The sequence below is a fragment of the Phasianus colchicus genome, chromosome 3 (assembly GCF_987193195.1).
Source record: "Phasianus colchicus chromosome 3, bPhaCol1.hap1.1, whole genome shotgun sequence".
Taxonomy (NCBI): Eukaryota; Metazoa; Chordata; class Aves; order Galliformes; family Phasianidae; genus Phasianus; species Phasianus colchicus.
In genome coordinates, this window is record NC_143438.1 from 77,123,906 (window position 1) to 77,141,236 (window position 17,331).

The 17,331-nt window shown below is 34.7% G+C and overlaps 1 protein-coding gene across 1 annotated transcript in view; it reads right to left on the reverse strand.

The window, feature by feature from the left end:
- ANGPT1 (angiopoietin 1) overlaps positions 1-17,331 on the reverse strand; it is a 160,580-nt gene that overhangs the window by 59,894 nt on the left and 83,355 nt on the right. Inside the window, exon 4 of the mRNA XM_031591130.2 lies at positions 10,900-11,132. Coding sequence (XP_031446990.2) covers positions 10,900-11,132 — 233 coding nt within the window. The remainder of the gene's footprint in view (positions 1-10,899; positions 11,133-17,331) is intronic.

Genomic DNA, 17,331 nt, shown 5'->3' on the forward strand with positions numbered 1-17,331 from the left:
TATTTTATTTTCATGGCTTAAATGTTTTATTTACACAAATCTAATTTTCTTAGAAGACTCAGTAGTCACTAAACAAACCAAAAGATGCTTACAAAAAAATATTCTTTGTGCTTTTGAATCCTAGAAGGAAAAGTCTCTCTCCAACATCTTACTGGCAAACATATTTTGTCTAAATTCTAGCTGCTTTCAAAAGCATTTCACGTGTCTCAGATGAGAAGCATTTAACAAGTTAAATGGAGAACCTTGTAAACTGGTGTCTTTCTACCTACTGCTGCAGCATCTAAGGACAGGGTCATTCAAGGACTACAGCATAGTAATTACTATCAGTATCCAGATTGCAACCAAAGTTTGCCTTAATCTTGTCATGGTTCCAGACACACAGTGTGGAATCCTACATTTCCATAAGATATCCTGTATCTCTAACCCTTTTTCCAGCCATTTGGGTGCAGCTGCTGTGCTCCACTGCCTTTCCAGTTAAAATTACAAAAAGCACCTGGCTTGCAAAGAATTAAATTGGGAACAGTTTGATAATGTTCTCAGAAGGATGTCAGTCAAATATTCCCAGTGTGGAGGCCTAGAACATGGCCCACACCATTCATGTATGTTCCCAGAGTTAGCACCGGGAGCCATAAACAGACCTGGCAGAGACAGGGTGAAGATTACTTTTGTTTTGAGGAGGAAAAATACTCAACGTTACAGCCACTCTTTTTTTGCTGACTTACAGCCAGAGATACAGTGTGCCATTTTAGTGGCCTAGTCTTGCAGATACCAACCTCCGCTCGAGAGCAAATACTGAACTGCAACATAGATGTATGTGTTACGCCAGTATTCCCTTCAGTAACACAGCTGTGTTGGAAATGTTCTGTGCACCACAGAAACAGACACAAAACTGGAGACATGCTCCGGCTCAGATTTGGTCTTCAGACAACCATGGTGCTGCCTACAGACTGAAATGATAGCCATGTAAGTGCATGTTTCTGTACCTGGCAAAGAAGATTTGAATAGTGCATTTCCTGGACTCCAGTCTGTTCAGATACATAAGAAGCCAATCATCTCTACTGCGTGCTACAATTTTTTCACCACCTGAAGTAGATCTAATATATTTGGTGGGCTCTGTGTCACACTCTTCATCATCTTTTTTTTTTTAATCTTTCTTGTTTAGTTTTTCAGGCATAGGATCAAATATTTTGCACAGTATTTGAGCACATCATCAATTATACTGTGGTACATATTTTTTCTGATTTCATTCTGTTCATTTGTAGTAAATTATAAGATTTTATAATTTATACAATTTTTCATTTCATTCATTAATAGTCAAGAAACAAATCCTGTGCTTTCCAGTCAAGATTTACTTGGGAGTTTACCTTGAACTTACATGGCTATTTAAGCTGGAAGGAAACAGAGCTCTAGAACTCCTTCCTTGGCCACACTCCACTGCTGAAAAATTAGAATGGAAAATGCTGACCTTCATTTGAACTTTCAGAGTTTATGGCAGTATGAGTAAACATTTTCATTTTATATTTAAGGGAGCATTTCATTATTACCCCCAAATAAATCTGCAGTGTCATTTAAATGAGCGGTGCTGCTCTTCCCATTGCTGTTGCTTGCAGTCTCCATAGCCAAAGTGAGTCAACTAACATGAGATCTAGCAGAAGGCTTGGACTTATTTATTTATTTATTTGTTTGTTTGTTTGTTTGTTTTTGAGGTGGGGGTTTAGCAGTACCTTTTTTTTTTTTTTTTTTTTTCCTTTTTTTTTAACAGGCATATAATTCTACTGGAACAGCTCCCTTAATTTTACTTATTGTGTGGTTCTAAAATTATTAGAACTTATGGAGAAGTGAAAGGATTTTGTTCCCAAGGAGCAATGACAAAATAAAAAGTAGTCCTTTTGCCATCAGCCCCTAGCCCTTCATATTCCCATGCATACTACTTACTACTGCAAACCTCTCTTAATATAATTCAACTCAACTACCAAGCTATGCTGAAATGTAGTTAGCAAGGCTAAGCTGATTCTGCCTAAGTATCTGCCTAACTAAACAAGAAAACCTAAAAACTAGCACAGTCTCAGATTCATTAGAAACACAAAGGGTTATTACATACAAGAATTTCAGACCTACATTTTTAAGGTGAGAAGAGAAAATGCTCAGCAAATTAGTTGCCACATACTAGCATTTACAGAAAAGTTTTAGCAGCTAACAGAATATTACATTTCTCTTTTTTTCCTCCCCACTAAGAATGTAAAGTAAGAAAAGCAAACAATGGCATAGCAGGAGTATTGAAGCTATCCAACTACTTGTTAAATAAATCATTTAAAGCAGAGTTCCTCTCCTGTAGTGCTGCAGGAATTGACTAAGTCTTGGAAAATGATGTTAACTTAGTGAGCTTTCAGCTTCTCCAGGGCATAATTATTTACTACCTAATAAATTATCAACAGTTATCAAGTTTGTTTCCCAATAAATCTGGCCTCAGTGACTGGTAACAACAATAATCTTCGATTCACTGCGCACTTGAAAGACATCACTTAGGAATACCATAAAGTGGTCCTCATTAGTGAGCTGAAATAGAATGCCTTATGGCCCGTTTACAAAGAGATAAAGACACTTAATTATCCGGCTGTAGTTCCTTAATAGTTTCTGCTTGAGACAGCAGTTTTGTGAGTAACCAGCTATTCAAGGAGAGATGAGAACTAAAGAAGTCTTTCACAAACTGCTAAAAGAGAGATTAAGCCACTGGCTTTGTTTAGTATCTCCAGTGTCCATATTTCTTTAATTGATTTATATTTTTCCACACAGAAATCCTAATGTGCATTTAGTGTTTCCAGTTGAATCATGTGTACAAAAAAAACTTCACTAACAAGCCATTTGGGTGACACTAGCAGTGTTGTTGGCTGGTTTATACATGGCTGATATCCCCTCTGATATCTTTGCTGTAACTGAATAATACCATTTTCATAAAGCAAACTGAGGAGGGATTTGGCACTGAGATATACTGTAGGAATGAGAGATGGGAATTGATTTCAATATTAATAACCAAGAACTGAAATATAAAAATATCCACTCAAATTGTTCATTCCTCAGTATTAACAAATATTGACCCCTTGCTGTCATTGTCATAACTCAATAGGGATAAATTACAGGAATCACCAATTTTGTTTTGAAGAGCTCTAATATTTTTCCCATTGACAGGCACATTAAATAATAACACTTCAATTAACTTATTTAAGTATGGTATCTCTATTAAAACACTGTCTGACTTGATCATAACTAAAAAATTTGCATTTTATTGTACTGTGTAACTTGCAAATGAAGTTGTCCTTGACTGAACAAGTTATATATATTTATTTTGAAAATATTATTATTATTTGGTATAAATTAATTATTTCTTTACTGTCAGAAAATAGTGGTTATAAAATTAATCTTTCCCAATGTAGATACTAATCATATAAACAGCATCATTCTTTTAAACCCTTATCGATAATTGAGAGAAAAAGGCACTTTCAGGTACAATTCTCCTCATTCTAACACAACTCAATTAACAATAGCTTCTTTGATGAATCTAAAGGAAGTGTAGACAGGCTTCTACATCTACCCCCTAAATGTTAAGTGAGTCAGGCAAAATTGACTCCTGTAAGCTTTTAAACAATCTGAGCATCTCTGCAAAAATGTGTGTGAACATACACATCCTCCAAAGGAAACAGAGTCTATAGCACATGAACAAATGAACCTGTGAAGAACAAAACAATACTGGTGTTGATGTGCAAGTGTTTCCTACACAACTGCACAAATATAACTGCAGCATTACAGTGTCTTTCACCTTGGTGGTTCTGTACATAGAAGACAAGAAAGACAAGGAGTATTTTCCATGGCACTCAGTAAATTAAAATTCCATTTTTTTTTATCCCTAGATTTCAAGATTTCAAAATACAGATATAGGCAATTTTTCTAAATAAGTGGAATAGGCTTATAATGGTGAGGTTTGTGAATCGTGGGTGGAAAAATGTGATCTTTTCTCACAGCAAACTTCTGCAATAGTGTAGAATAAGTCAGTGGAAGGGACCTTCAAGGTCCAACTGTCTGATCACTTCAAGGTTAACCACAATGAGGATAATGTCCAAATGTCTCTTGAACACTGACTGGAATGGGGCATCAACTGCCTTGCTGGAAAGTCTGTTCCAGCATTTGATCGCCCTCACACTAAAGATTTTTTTTTCTATATCATTGTAAAAACACGTTGTCATCCTTAGCTTTGACACCTTTGAGTATCTCTGTAGTGCTTAATAGCAGAATAAGAGAAGTGAGGAACACTAATGGCTTCCATGCATTAAAACAGGTTTTATTCAAAGACCAGGTGTGGCTGCTCTAGTTTTGCCAAGTCAATTTAATTGTGCTTTTATTTCATTCTTAATCAATAATAGGAAAAAATAATAAAAATATTTAGAATTTATAAATAAAATGACGTGTTTTGTAATTTCTGTTACGGTTATCCAATTTCAGCTACAAAAGAAAAAGAAAAAAACCTATCAGTTTATTCATGTATTTCTTTCTTTTAACCATACTTAAGATGTGTGGATCAAGGCACACTCTTTATCCACATCAGATCTACAGCTTGCAGCTAAAGTTGGTCATAAACTTCTTAAATTATCAAAAAATCTTGTTCTGATTGCTTCCATGCTTCAGAAGAAAAATGAAGTGACTGGTATGCCATACAAGGTTCCTGCCTCACGAGTTACACTATATCATATTCAAAAAAAACTTTAACAAAGTTAGGGATGAAGTACAAAAAGGAGACAAGCGTTAAGGAGTTAAAAGAGATTTCTAGTGAAAGTTACCACAGACTATATCTCAGATGAATACCAATATCATTTTTGCTGTGCACATAAAACCAGTAACTATTGTACAGTCCTATTCTTCTACTCTGTGTGAGTATAATACAGAAAATTCATGTTGCTGAACACAATTCCAATAGTAAGACCTAAAATTATCTTTAGGAACACCTGAATCTTTTAATCTATGTTGGCATTCTGATGAATCTTTTCTAATTCTCTTTTTCTTTTTAAAAACTGACTTGTATTATAGAAGTTGTCTTTGAAGTCTTGCTAATGAAATAGGCCAGCTTTTCTGCTGGGGTAATTTTGTTAGTGCCAATGGAGTTTCCCCTGTGTCTGCAACCTCCAGGTCATCTCTTTGAAGTTCTCATTCTATCCTCAATCTGTATATTTCAGTATAAATTTTAACATGATAACAATTGTGTCCTACGAAATAGAATACTTAAGGTTTAATGTTTTGAGTAAATGAACTGCTAAGCCTTTTAAAAGTAAGTATTCCAATAGAATAAAATTTTCCATGCAGCATTTTCTAAAATATGAAATCTATTCAGAAGTCTAGAGATTTGAACCTTTGCAAAAATGTCAGACCCACTAACGAAGTTATTTACTTCACAAACTCAATAGGCACTTCTGGGGAGGTAAATTCCTGGCATATGTGTGTATTATTTTGAGAATTAAGCTTAGCTTCTCATCAGCATTCAAGAGAAAGCTAATGCTTTATTTCTCCCCTACTAGGAGGTCACAAAAACAGACATTCATGACAGAAGTTTCTTTAGATTTCCATTAATCTTAAGTGCATGAATTTAGACTAAACATTTTAATAAGGTATGCTAATATACATCTGACAGACAATATACATTAAAAAAAAAAGAATGAAACCAGAAAAGGATAATAAATGTTAAATATAAAGTTAAATGTATTTCCACACTGAAATTTTAAATTCCCTAATGCTGTGGGTAGGAGTACTTATGAAGTTACACAAATCAGTGTTAACATGATAGGCACACTAGGTCAATTTTCTTCTACTGGAGCAAAAAAGAAAAAGAACAAAGTTTTTTTAAAATAGATGAGACTTCAGACTGAGCACATTTTGTGACCTTTGGCCTTAAACATAATTTCCCACTGGACTAATGCAATTTCTGAATTACTTAGTTTCAACTTGGGTATACTTCTATGATGTAGATATTATTTATTATTTAATACAATTTGCAGTGCATTCCTTGCAGTTTTTTCAGTCAACACTAAAAATCCTTTTGAAAAGTACTTTTTTTCTGATCGGGAAGCTTAGTAAGTCTCTCACATACCTTTTAGTGTCTTAGATGTTTATTGGTTGATGGTAGCAGTAACGTGCCAAAATCAACAGAAGTTTCATGCTTTTCATATTCTGAAATACTCATAATACCAGTTGATAGTGGGAGAAACAGAAATTTAGATGGACTTACTAAAAGTTTAGAACACACAATCTCGAACATGATATTTTCATCCAGAGAATTGTGAAATCTTATCATGGATAGAAATAGAAGGCAACTGATAAGCCAAGGCTACATGTTTTTCCATTCATACACTTAAGACTAAGATGCTTTATCCATCCTCAGAATAATCTTTAAAGTAGCATGAGGAATGAGTAGTTTTAAGAAAATGAGAATCAGAAAATCTTTGACAACCTTTGCAAGCAACTCAATGATCTGTATCCAATTCTTTGTTATCTTCTATAAGTGAAGGACTTCTACAGCTTTCAGATAGCTGTGCAGTACCTCTACAAGGATTAATTAAGCCTTCAGCTCAACATTTCTATTTCTCTAATTTTCTGTTGCAGAAAAGTAAAATTTACAGGCATCTGTCTTTTTTTTTTTTTTTTAGATTTGAGTATGGAGATTACTTAATTTCTTTAAATTTCCACAATACTGAACAGTCATTTCAATGAGGTTAGTGCCTGAAAGCACTGCTTTTTTAGAAATTCTATTTTAGAAATTATTGACAGTCCCTTCCAAGACTGTTTAGCCTAAAATATATATAAACAAGCCATAGACACAAGCCAAAATGGAGATTTGTGTGCCAATCCTAGAATTACTCACTGTCAGAGAGAGGCGGGTGGTATTTTGGAAATGAAATTCAAAAAAAATTTGTGCTTGACAGGTGGCCCCCATCTCAAAACTAGCGTTCTACAAAACCAGCACTGAAAGTGAGATCTGGATTTTATCTTTTAATCCATCTGTATTTTTAAAAATTACCCTCTTTTTTACTTTTTTTCTCTCTCTTCCTCATTCCCCTTTAAGTTCTTCAGAAATCCTCACATTTATCTAGTCATGGTTGAAGCACCAAAGCAGATAATACTGTAGGATTGCCATCCAGTATTAGGGACTATGTTAGTTAAGCTTCTCAGAGTGTAAAACTAAACAAAAGCAGTTTCTGCTCAGTTCTATATCTTCACACTAGCCACTAATTTCCTCACAGACTACTAATAGGCAGACTTCTGGAAGTCTTCTAACTTACTTAAACTAATCTAAAAATAAATATTCTGATATAATTATGTCATTACTGGAATAAATTAATCTCATTATTTATAATTAGAAAAAAACAATGGTTGGTTTCAAATAAAGTCATTCAACAGTAATTTTACTTAAAATATCTTTTTTTAAATTCTTTACTTTATTTGACAAATTGGAAAGCCTGAGTATTATGAAATAAGCAAAGGAGATCATCTTGCCATATGTGACACTTTTTTGTTTTTATCGCAGGAAAGAGACTGGCAAGAGTTTGTAAAATACGTAAACATACATATAATGTAAAATACACAGTTGTACATGTTTGATTTATGGTGGGAAATCCAAAAAAGGTACTTAAAGACATTCTCAAAATACTGAAGTTTTAGCCATATTTTTCAATTCCTCTCATCTCCTGTTTTCATTCCTGGGAAGTTACTCATCTGTAACAATCTTGCCTCTTAGACTTGATGCCTTGCTTAGGTCACACTTCCTTTCAAAGATGAGTACCAACAGTTAAAAACTTTAAGTTTTTAAGGGAGCCCATCTATTGTAGCTCTTCATCTTTATTCTAAAATCTTTATTAGTCTCAATGATATCTAGCAATCAAAACTTCACGTAAGTAAATATTATCTTTTGTCAATGAAAGATCTGTTACTGGATCTCCCTCTTCTCTCCAGAGTTGGTGATTTTGTAAGTTTACATAACAATATATTGTACATACTTTTTTCTGTATTTTACAGCTTTCTCTCCTCATATGGAAATCGTTGCAGGTCTGTAATTATTTCCCTTATGCTATTCTGTTCTGGATCATTTCCGTTTCTGCTATATGCCTTATGAAATTACATGACCAATATTTAACAGTGTAAGACAGAAGGGGTGTCACTCCTGTATGTTTCATATTTTGATATTCTCTACCTCCCAATAAACACTTCTTATGACATATTTTATGTGTTAAGCATAAGTGCACACATAAAGACTTCTGAAAGAGTAAATTTCATATTTTTGGTGAGAATTGTGAGTAGCCTTAGTTGTATTTCCCAGCATAAGTACTCTTCTATTTTCAACATATATTTGCATAGACTGAAGCTGGTAGCAATTTTTATTACAATGATTTAGTTTTCTGCCTTCATTGAAATAGTCTCATGCTCCAGGATATTATTTTAACTTAAGATGTCTGGCTTCTTTTCAGCTGTGGATATGCTTACCAAATATATGAGTCAGCTCAACTTAGATAGTTAGTGGAAACTTTTCTGCAATTATTTCTTTTAAAATTTACTCAAAAAAGCATCCAAGGAGTATTCTTACTATGGTAACACACATAAAAAAAGTAATAGTGTTCAAAACTGAGGATGAGAGTTAACCAATTAGGATTATATTTTGGCGTTTAGCCATGCTGAGTACCTTTTACTTTCACAGTTCCTCAGCTATTAAAAAAAAAAAAAAAAAAAAAAAAACTGCTGAAAATTCAGGTTTTCAGACATCTGAATTTGGATCCAGGAGCCCAGCTTAAAACATCCACTTCTGAAATCCTCATTCAAAGTGTTTATAAGAAGCAGCTGAGGAAACTAAGTTTAGAAAAAATGTGTTTCGTTTTTTTGTATTTTTTTTTCTTTGAACCTGATTTGGAATATTTTGAAACTCTTTTTCTAATCTTAAAAAGAACTTGCAGTAAAGATCCATATGAAAATAATATATATTTCATATTGATATTAATTTTAAAATACTCCTGAGCTCTATTAGAAAACCCTGAACACAACTTTGCCAGGTTTCTTTGCCAAAAGATCGCAAAACATGATAAATGAATTGCATTGCATCACAATTTCTCTTTACTAATATGAGAACAGCCTACTATGAAGGATGTTATTTACTTCAGAATGCTGGGGAACTGTCTAACAGAATAAGCAGAAGGGAACACTTAGAATAAATATGAGGAGGAAAAAAAAAGTAGTCTATCAACATGGGTCCAAGCAGGAAACACTTCCAAAGGATGAGATGTAATCCTCGCCACTGGAACTATTCAGATTTAAGCCACACAAGTTGCATGGGAATATGCAGCAGAGAGAAAACCCACACTGCCTTGAGCTAAACAGCATGAATGATATGTTTTTCTGCCTTTTAAACCAAACATTGAGTAACAATGCAGGTGAATTATTTTTTTTAATTTTTAAAAATTATTTATAGTAATTAGAGCTTTAGAATTACCAAGAAGAAACAAGCTGGGGACCTTGGAGTGCTGGTACTTAACCTCACATCAACCTTTCTTTAGCACTTCCACACTCACTGAATGACTAGCAGAACTTGTGCATCTACAGTTACTGTGTGTTTACCCTGAATCTTTTCTCAGAAAAGGTTTGACGACCACTTTGTCATCAAAGAGGTTTCTTTGATGTTACTTTTCTCAACTTTCTTTCCCCAGCAGTAGTTTTAACCCACTACTTGGCATATCAGACACAACTGTTTACCACATTTTAGTTGTTAATCTTAGCATATGACCTTTGCTATTACATTCTCCCTTACATCTCTTATTCCCTCTATTCTATATAATGCCCAATTTTTCGTAGTTATTAATGTGTTCTTTCCAGTGTCTCATTTTCATCCCTCACAGTGATCTTCAAGCAACATTTGTCTCTTTCTGCCATCTGTCTTGGATAGTCCTGATGAAAGGAATGTCTGTAATATTTTTAGCACTAGAAAACTAAAATCCCACCTCAATTTCTTTCTCAATGTCTAAAGAAACGCGTTTACTAACACAATCAAACTTGAGAACTGTCCTAGATGGTTAGTCATTCCTTTCTTTCAAAAGATGTTATTTTTTTCTTATATGTTCATAATGTGTCTTATGTACTCAGAAATAAACTAGATCTAGAAAAACAGAAAAAAAAAATACAATCCTTCATTGTAAACAAAAACTCACCCAGTGGAAGAACTACTTCTTTTGGATGGCTACTCCACCTTAAGTGCCTACAACTGAATTCATCAGCTTTAAAACACATTTATGTGTAAGGAATTCTGATTTACTTTCCTATATTTTCTCTCCAATAACTGTAAAGGAACTCGAGAGTTGACACCCATAAAGTAACCATCAGTAAATGTATTTGGTCACATAAGGAGACAGATGATCAAAGGAACAAAACAGTATTGATAATGTGAAGTCAATGAAATTTTGTCTTACAGCAGCTAAGGTTATGATATAATAACTCAATGATATTAAATTTAAATAATAAGACATGATGTTAACAAAAGGGTTGGCCTCAGAACTGTCTGAAAAAGGGTTGGCCTCAGAACTGTCTGATTGGTGGGTTTCTATCTGGTCTTTTGTTCTTAATTATAATCATGGAATCAGGTGAGTTATTTTGGTTAGAAAAGATCCACAAAATCATCAAGTCCAATCATAACATTACTCTGCTACCTCCACCACTAAAGTCTGTCCTTAAGCACTACATCTACACATCTCTTAAATACCTCCATGTTTTCCTCTTGCTTGGAATAAGCTCACTAAGTTATATATAAAAAAAAAAATAAAAAATGCAGCCTTTAAGAAAGAAATTTCCTAGTATTTGTTATTTTTTATAATTCTGCTTTCTTACCTCCTTCCTTAGAACAGAGGGTAATTAGAGTATGAACTGTATCCATCAGTTCAAGCTGCTGCTTCTGCAGGACACTGTTATTAGTTGTTGCCTTGTTTAATTGCTTCTCTAGTTCCTGGATTATGTAGCTTTGCCGAGTGACCAAACTCTGTAGATTTTCCTTTTCCTCCTTCAAAGTGTCCATCTCTTCTTTATGTCTTTCTTCCATTTCTAAAATTTTGTGCTCAAGTAAACTAAAATAAAATAAAACATCAGCAGAAATTATTTCATGATAACATTTTTCACAACACAGAAAGTAAAGCTACTTTATCTTCACTGTAGAATTCAATACATTAATTATTTATTCTGCAATTCATAAGTGTTAATTCAGCAAAACATTCTCCATCAAGTAGATAAACACGATTGATCTCTAGTGTTCAATCTTGTAATTGTTTGCTTTAATATGGTGCTTAAAAAATGAAGATCATGGAAATACATGTCTAGTTATTATAACCATCTAAGTGTATAAGCATACAGACTATAACAATTTTTTATTATAGGGGTTCAAGCAGAAAAGTCTAAGGTAAGCAAAGAAGGGAGAAGTGAAGGGCCTTGAAGAAAATGACATTACTAGTATGGGTAGTTCAATTTGATGAGACGTAAAAAAAGAGTAAACTAAGGAATGTTTGTTAAGGGTTTTATGACAGAATGGAAGTAGGTAAGTACTAGCAGCTATCAAAGGATGTGGAACTCACAATAAAAATACCATTTGATGTCCTCTGTGAAGCTGAGAATAGAATTGTGTATCAGTTGAGTGCTATCTGCTTCCACATTTCACAGCTAATACCTGTCAACAGTGAACAAGATGTTTTTCAAGCCCTTGTTTTGATTCTGTGGTGATGCACTGGGTTAACATAACGGGGTTTTGATAGCTAGGGATGGGAGAGACAGCTTCTTGGAGGAGTCCAGGAGCTGTCCCAGCTAACTCCAAAAGGAACCTACCTCTGGCCTGAGCTGAGCCAGTGAGCAACACTGGTTGTGTCTCTGAGAGAGCGGATTGAAATAAAGGCACGAATACTGCATAACAGTAGCTGAGAGGACTGAGAACATGTGGGAGAAACAGCAGTGCCCAAAGTCAGGGCAGAAAGGCAGGAGGTGCTCCAGATACACCGCAGAAGCTCCCCAGAGCCCAGGAGAGGCTTGTGGTAGAGCATTTTGTCTCCCTGAAGCACCTGGGCATCACACAGAGCAGATATCCACCTGCAGCCATGGAGAAGACCACGGTGCAACAGTAGATGCGGCCTGAAGAGCTGCAGCCATGGAGGGCCCCTGAAGGAACAGAATGGGGCCAGATCTGCAGACATGGAGAAAAGCCCAAAATGGGTCAGAAAGGCTGAGGAAGCTGCCACTTATGGGGACCTGTGCAGGAGGAGGGCAGTCCCAACAAATGAACTATGTGGTATGGTCCCATACTGGAGCATTTCTTGAAGAGCTGCAGCCTGTGGGAAGCCAATGTGGGATCAGTTCAGAAAGAAAGGCATCTCATGAGGGACTCCACAATGGAGCAGGAGTAGAGAGTGGTCATGTAGGGGGGCAGAGCATTATGCACTGACCACAGCTCACATTCCATTTCCCTACACTGCTCAAAGGGAGGAAGCAGAAGATGGTGATTGCAGTGGGAAGGTTTTTTAGTTTGCTTTTAGTTTCTCACCACTCTAGTCTGTTATCAATATACAATAAAGAGAAAGCATGTAATATGTACCATGGGAAAGTGTGGTAGTTGTTAGTTGCCCATCAATGGTAAAACACCACAACTGGGAGCTTACGAGAAAGTTTTTATTAAAATTAGATAAATAAATAAATTTGTCTTCTCTGCTACCTTCTTCTGTTTGGTAATTCTACTGTAAATGCCAGAAGAGGTGTTTCTCATGCTCAAAACCAACTGGTTGTTACAAACTTCCCAACAAACTGCTTCCTGTCCAAGATAGTTCTAGATTTTATTTATTTGCACTCTTTCCCCACCTTTGTTTTTACTTCTGAGTAATAGATCAGTGGCAAAATGCCTGCATAATTTCAGGTCATTTAACCTAACTGAAGAATGTAATAAAATCCATATGGAGTTGTTTCTACTAGATATCACAGAGCCTTAATATGAACTGCTACAAATGATAACAATGCAAGGATTAAATTCAGGCCCTGGATTTGCTGTACAAGCTGGAGTAATATAAAAGCCTTTTTTTTCTTTTTTTTTCTTTTTTTTTTCTTTTTTTTTCTTTTTTTTTTTTCCTCACTAAATAAAGGAAATCAAACAGCAAATCTCTTTCTGAAATGTATGAAAGTAGAACTTGCAGAGATATTGAAGAAAATATACTTTGCAAGATCAACATATCTAGTTCTGTGAAAATCACAAGGATCTGAGTGAGGAGGAAGAAATGAAAGGAGGGGGAGGGAAAACACTTTTTCAGCTTCATTCCCTAAAGCAAGGGTGAACATGATATTTCATTCTTAAAGTCTCATTAGTTGGTAACAAAAGCAGAACAAGAATTTCTGCACTGGAATTTGATAATAGAAAGTTCCAATATGAAAAATGCATGGATTTCAAAACCAAAGATGTTCAATTATTGTCACATCTTATCATACCCATAGATTATTTTTTTCATCATGTGAACTCTAATGTTAAATACAATAGTTATATGCTGTAGATCTACTTGGATTTTTTGAGGACATTTCCGTGAAAGTCTTTGAACTTTGTTATGCTCAGCCTAATTAAGGAAGTTTGACGTAAATGTTCGAAAATTTTATGATGACCAAGTTGTCATAAATCACTATTTGATAAAATTACAAAATTTATATGCAAAATTTATTAGTTTTTCCATATTTTCACAAAAAATTATTAAAATGCTCCTTTTGACTCTAGATTTTAATTTTTCTGATAGACTGTGAGTTACACTAGTGTACTATAGATTGAATCCCAAAGCAGTCCCTGGGCACAGTCTGTGTTTGAATAGGTGCTAGATATGGCTACCTCCCACTTTGACATCCTACTTAATATCCTTTTCTGATAAGGTTACCCACTTACTGAACAAAGAGAAGACAGTGGATGAGGTATTTTTATAGATTTTAACAAAGACTTTGATACTGTCTTTCACAGTATCCTTTTGGACAAAATGCCCAGCATATAATGGGATACATACACAGTATCATGAGTAAACAACTGACTGAGTCATAAGACACAAAGCATTGTAGTAAGTGAGACAGCATGAGGCTGGTGGCATTGCTCCCCAGGGCTCAATTATAGGGACTTTTCTTTTGAAATTTTTTATCAGTGACCCAAAGAAGCTGAGTGCACACTGAGTAAGTCTGCATATGGCACTAAATTAGATTATTCCCTTGAGAGAGATCTTGATAGAACATTAGACAATAACCAATCATACAAAATGTAACAAGAAATGTAACAGTGGATTATGCTTTTGGGATGGTGTAATCTGAGATATATGTTTAGACTGGGGGACAAGTGGCTGTACTGCTGCAGAGGGATTTGGAAGTTTTAGCTGATGATAACCTCACAGAAGTCAACATTTCACCCTGCCAGCCAAAAGGGCCCGACTGTATTAAGTGCATTAACAACTGTATAGCTAACGTGTCAAAAAAAAGTGATTGTCCCACTATATTTAGTGTTGGTTTAGCTTCATCTCAAATGCTGTGTGCTGTGCACACTGGGGCTCCACAGTGTAAGGGACAGAACTATTGGAACGTGTCCAATTTTGGGTAACAGTAATGGCAAAAGGTCTAGAGGGCATGACGTAGAAGTGCCTGAGGATACGTGGTTAGTTGAGCTTAGAAGTGAGTAGGGGTTGATTTCACTACTTCTTCATGAAGGACAGGAGAGGGAGGTGCTCATTTCTCTTTGGTGACAAACAATAGAGCATTAGGTCTGAAAGCTGCATCAGGGGAAAGTTCAGATTGCATATTAGAAAAAATCTCTATTGAGAGAGTGGATCAGTCTGGATCAGGCTCTCCAGAGAAGCTGTCACATTTAAGTCTGTTAAGAACTGTGTAGATCATGCTCTTATGCGTATGGTTAAATTTTTAGGTTGCCTTTTGTGGACTCAGAAGATGTATTTATGATTACCACAGGACTCTTCAAACTCAGGATATTCTATGATTCTTACAACCCGTGGAAAACATCCAGACAATGTGAAAAAAAAAAAAAAAAAAAAAAAAAAAGCCATATCCATATTACGCTACAGTTACACAGTAGGTAAAAATAAAAATAGTTCCCTTTGTCTTTGTCCATGTCTCAGTACAAGGCATCTCCTTAACTCTTGTCCATGTCCAAATTTAAATGATTTCCATATCTTAATGATTTTGTTTAAAAGATAGACTTTGACAGTCACAATATGTGTTATTTGTTTCCTACCATAGCCCTAAGAACACAGCAAATGAACCTATGGAGATGACAGTCTTATTTCAAATAACACTGGACATGTCAAGCAATAAGGAGGAAGCTGACAATGTTTAGAGCTTCCTGTTTAGCACATACAGAGACAGACAGCAAACAGATGTTTTACAGCTTTAGGAATAATATATCCTAATACTTATGAGTGGTGTTTTGAGAACATGTGGTGGAAAGATGGGATTGTCAAGACACTTGGTTTCTTTACAGTTTTTATGTGGATTAAAATTCTTGTTATTATAAATTGCAAAACTAAGCTGTTTTAAGGAATGTACATGCATTTATGCAATGATCTTTCCATAGCCACAAGTATACCATAGATAAGAGTAAGTCCTCAGGATAGGACCACTCCCTATATTCCTAGGAGAAATCCATAACAACTGCATTTAATTTGGTTTTACTAAGAATCAATGAGAAACTTATTAAAATCTCTGATGAACAAAAGCAAAAATTTAAATAAACTGGAGACTTCTGCACTAGCATGTTCCAAAATGAAAAAAAATTCTAAACAGCATGAGAAAAGCTGCTCTTATGGACTTTGACTACAACAGGGACAGATTTCTTCACATATATAGTTAAATTAATATATATTATAGCTCATTTAAATAATTAAAAGTTCTAGAAGCCTCATCAAGAAATCTTTAAACAGGTTGAAAAACATACATAATACATTTAGGATTTTTAAATGGTTATCAGAGCACTGTAATGCGGAAATAAGAAAGAGAGAATAAAAAAATTCTAATAGTCAAATAGAATGAACAAAGAACTTTGTTGAGTTCTTGATAAACAAATTTTATCTGTTTTTGAAGACGCGTTATGAAAATATTTCTACTAGCTTTCATTAATGACTGTTATTGACATAATAACTCACAAAAATTAAGAAGAAGGCTGTCTTTGTACCAATTAATCTGTAAACACTGAATATAATTGTACAACACACTTTGATGTGGAACGCCACTGATATGATGAAATGACTCCTTTGTACTTCAAGTTTACTGTACAATTTTCTTTTAGATCTGAAAACATTACTGACCTAAATAGATGAAGCAGCCATGGGAACCACAAAAAAATAAATCACTATTCACTAGAAACATCATATATATATATACATAAATGCACAGACATATGCATACATGCATGTATGTTTTTAAAATTGTAGCTTTCAATCTGGGGGAAAATATTGAGCATATTGGGAACACAGTGAAGTTACAAAGAACAAAAAAATGTTATTGTATGGGTAACTATCAATATTATCCATTTGAAAATGGCTCCCTGGAGTTATTATCTTAAAGACATTTAAATAATAAACAAAACCCTTAGTTTTCCTCCAAAGTAACCATGTTTTTTTTTATTGTACAATATACTAAGATTCATCAGGCTGGGAATCTATTTTCAACAAATGATGTGGTAGCTTTGTCCGGACATAAGCCAGTGATATGCCTCAATGCAACTGTGCTGTGTTCAGGTAATTCAGAAAAAGCCCTGTGAGGATGCTGAGCAAGGTAGAAGGCCAATACAGAAGTCAGAGAATGACTTCCAGTAAAAACTGCTGTCAGTTTGAAAGGTGATGAAGGAGAACATGTAGAAAGCAATATTGTAGTTCTCTGGGGAGGAAGGAAGTCTGGTTTAGACAATCTGCCTTATAAGGTACGTAGTTTATTCACTAATCCATTCCAGACCATGGCAGTTTCAGAGAGCTTTTTTTTTTTTTAAAAAAAAAAGTCTTTGTTTTCAGAGGCCTCAGTTTAAACACGTGGGAGTGGGATATAGACCAGATCTTAGAGATGGACATCTTCTGCATTATAATAATCTTTAAAAAAGAAAATCGAGACTTATTAGAGAGACAGATAAAATCATTTACTTTGTTAAGCTATTCAATAAATAATAAATAAAAATAAATAAATAAAGACAAAAAAATCACACAACAAAAAAATTCTTTAGCTGTATATATGCATTTTTCTTCTATTAAGAGCGTGTGGGAAGACAAACAGGTGGAA